At 36.7% G+C, this 6,734-nt stretch overlaps 1 protein-coding gene across 2 annotated transcripts in view; it reads right to left on the bottom strand.

Moving 5' to 3' along the window:
- Positions 1–2,118: 2,118 nt before the first annotated feature.
- CCSER1 (coiled-coil serine rich protein 1) overlaps positions 2,119–6,734 on the bottom strand; it is a 709,611-nt gene continuing 704,995 nt past the window's right edge. For both annotated transcript variants that reach the window (XM_077814383.1, XM_077814384.1), the window contains one exon: positions 2,119–2,402. In XM_077814383.1, the coding sequence (XP_077670509.1) occupies positions 2,322–2,402 (81 nt within the window). In that variant the 3' untranslated portion in view covers positions 2,119–2,321. The remainder of the gene's footprint in view (positions 2,403–6,734) is intronic.

Here is a 6,734-nt window from a genome sequence, read left to right as displayed (position 1 = left end):
CACATCTGTCTCCACTCAGAAGTTCTCCTTACTACTTTAAGGCAGAACACAAACCCAACTGCCAAATCACTGCGATGATCACCACTCTTTTCTTCTTCTAGGTATTCTTCTTCTGCACGGGCTAGTGTTTGTGGCATGAGAAACATGGTAAGTATGAAAAAAGCACGGCAAAGAATAAAAGGGAATGGAGCTGCAATAATTGTATTCCCATGACGACTACAAAGGGGAGTGAGACTAGAAAAGGAAATAAGAATGAACTCGAGAAAACAAGTGACAACAGCAAAAGAGAAGAGTCAATAATCTCTAGGTGATCAATTCAATTGTCTTGATTTATCATGTATTTGTGGCTCATTAAATAAGGTCGTTTAACATTTATGTATTAGTCCTATTTATCTTCAGATGCTCCACAACGATAGTTTAGTTTCGTTCTGGGACAAATAATTAACAGTAAAAAGAATATAAATGATACTTACTCATAAGTTAAAACATTAATATTTTGGTGTGAAATCTTGGCCTCAGTGAAATCAGAGTTTGTTCCACTAACTTCAATGGGGTAAGGATTTCCCCATTTATATCTTGATTCAAGTGAAGTGCTGTGCTTCTCCCATGCTATGCAGCATATGGACAAGTATTGTGGTAACAGACAAACCTTCTAAATTGAATTAATCTGATGGGTGTGCACACGAATATATGAGAGAGAGAGAGAGAGAGAAAGGGAGAAATAACTCACTCCGTATAAATAATGTATAATCCCACTGGTCTCCACTTGGGTACTGGGGGGTCTGTGTTAGTAGATCCTGGAGCAAAACCCTGGCCTAAAAGATGATCCTGAGAGTCTGGGGATCAGAAAAGCAGCTAACCAACATAAAAGATAAGAATTGATAAATATTGCCACCTGTATTACAGTGATCATATATACAATTCAGTTAACATAATCGAATATATAGAACAGTCTCATATTATTTTGGAAAATGTTTTTTTTTAAACTTATTTCAGGCACCTTTAAAGCCAAAAGGTGATTTTTTTAAATTCAAGTTTAAATGCCATATTTTTCAAATTCAAGATCCCAGAGGCTAAACAACAGCTGATGTTCAATAAACATTTTCCTCATATGCATTATGGTCATTATAATGATACTGTAACAAGATGACAATTTGTCTGTAACTCCACATCAGTGCCTAGTACAATGGGGTCTTGGTCTATGACTACGGTACCTAGGCACTATGACAACACAAATATGAATAGTCATCCAGGTAGCAGGTGATGAATGGGAAAGGATTAAGAGTTTTTCCGCTAGCCAACCTGGTTATTAGGGAAGTAAAAATGGCTCTCTGCGGGGATAAAAGACGATCCAAGTTATGGTAAAGCCAGATAGCCCTAGGTCAGGAAGTTTAGGAGCAGCCAAGCCTGGGGAGAAGGTTTGAGCTTAACTGTGTTACCTTATGTTGATTTCTTTGGTTAAAAATACCTCAAAAGGGTTAATTTGAACTTTACCTAGTGAGTACAGATTTTTTTAAGGATGGGTCCAAGAAGTCACCTGCGGTCTACATAGACAAATACACTTTTGTATAATCTCTTAACCACAGCCGGTGAATACAGTTTATAGTTCATTCATCTGCTTCAGCTGCACTGTAAAAGATGTCTCATATAAACTGAAACTCTTAGGAAAAACTGTAGAATTGAAGGACAACAAAACAATGGCTCCAATGACTTCAACACAAGTAAAGAGTACTCTGTTCCCTAAAGGATATGGCCTAATGCTTCTTTAAAAAAACAAGTGGATTAATTCTGACCTCCCTTACGCTCATGGAAATCCACTGCACACGAATAAATGTGGGCAGAATTTCGCCTAAAGATTACAAACCATTATTTATACAAGAAAATGAATATGTACCCAATACATCATGCATTTAAAGGAGTTGCTGTTGCGTTCACTACTGATGGACATCTATTACTGCTACAAGACAGAGAATAAAAGTTTTCCAACTTAATGGTTCATTTTCATAAGACTGTGGACTTTTAAAATATATTCTTTCATCTCAGAGATTCAAGGGTCAATAGACTATTATTTCTTAGTTATTTTTAATAACATAGCTGTACACAATTGTTTTATTTTAGATAATGAATAACTTGATAATTTATTGATAAATTTATTAATGCAGATCTAGTCAAAAAGTCTCATTTTTGATAATGCAAAGCTTATCAAATAGTAGTATTTTGCAAGTTAAGTAAACATGGGAAGTTCTGGTAAATGGAGGCTCATTTAATATTCATCAATATTTAATTAAATCCGTAAGCGCAGAGTGTCCAGATGCTGTTTTTTAATTTAATAATGTTGGAACCAATGAGATGCTGATTGGTTTGTAAACTGAGCCGTCAGTACATGGAGAATTCCACAGGGCCTTTAAAAAAAAGGAAAGAAAAGAAATGAAATCTTAAAAATTAAAAAGATTCATGCATTGATGGTAACAAATCAAAAACCAAAAATGTGCATTACAGCTCCATGGACTCTAAACAGCCCATGCAGATACTTACCAGGACACACATAAGCAAGCTTTCAAGCTAATGATAAATGAAATCATTACATATAACTCTCTAAAGTATTCCTGCTTACGCTGATAATTTTAAGAGACACTACAATTAAGTAGAGCATAATCAGGAAGGCCAAGGTGTTAGATCTATGTTGGAAAGAGGTCAGAAGAATGAACTGGATAAATCCTGTTTGCCCATCTCTAATTTCTGAGATTTCTTTGAGTTTCACAGTATAGGGGATTTCTACATGTAACCTGCCCACTACATGAAAATATTTTCAGATGCTGATTCGACTCGATGGGGCTGTAGGTAGTTCTCTAATATTTTTTAAAATACGCATTTTTAGCTTCTATTAATACCAAAGGAAACAAAATCCCATATTACTTTGAAAAGCAGTGGAAATCTGTGACTCATTTCTGCAAGGTATTAGCCAGTCTTCTGAGCTGCAGAGTTCCCCTAGCTCCCATTGGCTCTTTACTAAAGAACACTCAGCATCAGGATCTGAATGTAAAACACAAACTAGATAACGAGACTACAACTGAGCATTTCCCTTAAAGAGAAGTTATCAAATAACTTTTCTTAAAATAGGTGTGCATTTGCTTGTAATGCCCTGATAGCAACCTGAAATAAACCTCGTTAGCAACTTGTTTTAACTTTTTACATTTGGCAAATGGCAATATATTTTATGGAACAATACCCGTAAGTGGCTTTGTCTTGTGGTTTTCCCCACTTCATTTTTTTTTAAGTTTATCACTAATTATGTGTTCTGCACAATGCTGGGAAAAGGGCTGATAAGCTGTGCCCCATTGGCATATGGATGGCTTAGTATGAGCAGTACAAAAAAAGTAGAGTCCTGAATTCACATGTCCTGCTTCTTTCTTTCTTTAAAATGTGTTTGAGTGACAGAGTGGGGACTCTAAAAACGTTTTAAATCCAGAGGCCCTTGTCCACTTCATTAGTATTAAATTATGCCGAGTTAAAAATTTTCTAAGCTAGTTGACACTGTCTATGAGATATATAGAAAAATGCAATTACAATACATTGAAAATATAATTAAATATCAGCCTTCATATAAAGCATCCTAAAATAATAAGCCTCAAATAAAAAATAAGAATAAGGAATTAAAGAAAGGACGTTACTCAGAAGATGAAGATTTCCAAACAGGTAGTCAGCGCAAGCGAAAGAGTGACCCTCAAATCACGGAGAGCTGCAAGGAGCAGACAGAGATGGCCAGCTCAGGATGAGTATTGCCTGCAATAACAAGTTCTGCAGGATGAAGAAGAAGAAATAATATAACTTTTTAAAAAGCCTCCAAGTTAAAGTTGCAGAACTTAGGAGTGGTGAAGAGTCTTAACATTGTGGGGTACCCTAGATACTACTATGCTTTAGTACATTAGAAGTGTGATTTCTTTGAAATCTGCAAGGGCAAAGATGGAAATGAGTAAGATGCAAGGAACAGCAAGCCCATAGCAAGTTTTGAGAACCACAAAGGAAATTTTAGGCTCAATTTTTATTATAACAGTTACTTAGTTATGATGGAGCTCAATAGGGAAAAAAAATCCCTTTAAACATGGAGAAAACAGTACAGCTGCATCATAAATCTGTTCCTTTTATTGATCTGTAAACAACAGGGTTATCAGTCATCATCAAGAAATACATTACTAAAAGTGTTTTAACTGTGCCTTTATTTACAAAGCTAGTCAGAAGCCAGCTTGTGAAAAAACAAATGGAAACAGAATATTGCTGCTAAGGTTCAGCACCGCTGGAAAAGGTAAAAGTAGCCTCCTTACATGTGATTTTGTCTTCTTTAAGTGGGTACACAACACTCTAATAGCCCAATGCATGTGGATCATCAGCACGGATTGAATTTTGGGGAGGCATGTGGTTTTGGTATGAAAGTTCCAGGTTCAGTCCCCCCTGCCAACCCTTTTTGAAGGTCATTGCCAAGTGGTAACTCGTATGTAGAGTTGAACGCTTATGTACATCAAATATTTGGGACGGGCTTCCTTTGGCAAGAGTAACACTCCGGATATGTGAATTATGTCTCCTCCAATGGACAGCGCACAACAAAGGCTTACTAATGAGACCACTAATGCAGTTACTCCTTTAGGTTAAAGGTGATAGAAAGCTGTGCTTTTAGTGCTTAAAGTACTAGTTTTATCTCCAACAAGGTCAGTGTGTTTGTGTGCACATGCATATCCTTCCGCCCTCTCTTCCATTCAGAGGAAAATACACACACACACACACAGATAAAAATCTTCTCTTAGGAGCAAACACACCATGATACATTATAAAATATTCCATGTTGTAATTAAAAGAAAAAAACATTCAACAACAGAAAATAACCCACAATGTGAAAAGCAATTCTACAGTAGAAACCATCATGCATCCACACATGTTATATGGAAAGGTACACACAGAGGTGCACTGTGACATATCGGGGCACATGGAGGGGCTGTATCACCCCTGCCCTACAACCATGGGTGCCTTAAAATGACTTGCTCAAGTAGCTCCCACATCGGCTGTTCACAAACAGCCTTTCAGCCTGCAAGCCCCACCATGCTGAAAAGTCCCAGTATTTTTAATCTCTCCTCCTATGGAAGCCGATCGATACCCCTAATCGTTTTTGTTGCCCTTCTCTGTACCCTTCCCAATTCTAAGATATCTTTTTGGCTCATGAGGAATATACTATAGTAATGTCAATCAGAGAAATAAAGTGCCCAGCACATCGAGATAGTCTGCCAAGTGCTTTAAAGGGATTTATGTTCTACTGTACATAGTATAAAATATCAACCTATGAATTTCTGGGTGTAAACTACACACTGTATTTCAGGTTGGGTGGAAACAATGAGAAGGTATGTATAGCTGCAGGGCTGAAGAAAAGGGAGAAGACTGAAGGTATGTGAACTGAGGAACAGTACCATACTTTAAATAATTGCCCTAAAATTACAACAGTAATAAGGATCTAACTTCCCCCCTCCCCCCGGTTGGTTTTACTTTCAAGGTCTAAAAATGTACTTCTGATTAGATCTTGGCATGATTTCTCTTAACAAACTCCTACTCACTATGATCCAGTCTTGCAACCTCCTTTCTTTTTCATTACCTGGTTTCCCTCAGGCAGTGGGGATGGCAAACAGTGCTGAATTATGGATGGTAAGGATGGGATAGCTATGGAGACAGACCAAGGCTCATGTCTCCAGATATGAAACAGCAGCATGAAAAGATTTAAAATAATGAGGGAGTCCTAGTTCAGTCCTTCTTAACAAATGGGGTTCTCAAGTTAGAGTTATTCCTGTTTTAAAATGTCTGATGTAATCCACATCAGATACTGGTATTTAAGTCAAATGTTTGAGTGTGTTAACCGTGAGGAACTGAGCTGGAAAGTGTTTCCTTTTGAAATTAAGGAATATCAGTAACCAACAGCAACTCAATCTAGAGAAAGTTTTGAGAGACCAAAATGACTGTACGATGCCAAGTGCTGGAGAAATACATCATAAGGCTTTTTAAAAATTATGGTTATTAAGCTACATTCTAAGAATTTAAGAGAAAAAAAACAGCACTCACAAATTTGTAACATGATGGTGCTAAATACATATAATTAAAGATTTAAAAACAAAAAAACCCAAACCTACACCTTTTTAATTAACTAGTCTGCAATATGCAGTTAAATCTATTTCGCTACATTCTCTGCTTGTATAAATTTGTATGGCTCAAGTTCAGCTAAAGATCTGGCCCACAGTTTTAAGAATACCTATCTATACCCTTATCTCTAACACCATTTTACACCTTCAGTAAGTTCAGTATCAGGATGTTATTCATTTTAATACACTTTGTTTATTAAGCAAAATCCCACCAACATATTTGCCAAAATCATAGAGGGGGAAATACCAGAGAAGAGAGACAGCAAGAGATGTACAGTCTTACAAATAAACAAAACTAATTCAGGAAAAGTGGTCAATATTGCACTGAGCAAAGTCAAGTTAGGTACAGTAGGTTTGCACTTAAAACCCAACCTTCCCAATACTCCCAGTAGAATCATGGCATCACAATGATCTTGCCACCATGTAAATTATTAAAAGCTTTGAATAAAAGATTAAAATGCATTAAAAGCTCCAGATTTTCACTTAAACCTCCAGGGGGCAATCTTCGAGAGCTAGAGATGTATAAAACAGTCCAAGTAGAACGAAAACCCATTAAACAGA

This window comes from Eretmochelys imbricata, chromosome 4 (genome assembly GCF_965152235.1).
Source record: "Eretmochelys imbricata isolate rEreImb1 chromosome 4, rEreImb1.hap1, whole genome shotgun sequence".
Lineage (NCBI taxonomy): Eukaryota > Metazoa > Chordata > Testudines > Cheloniidae > Eretmochelys > Eretmochelys imbricata.
The sequence above is the reverse complement of the archived record's forward strand: the minus strand, read 5'-3'. Positions and strand labels throughout refer to the sequence as shown.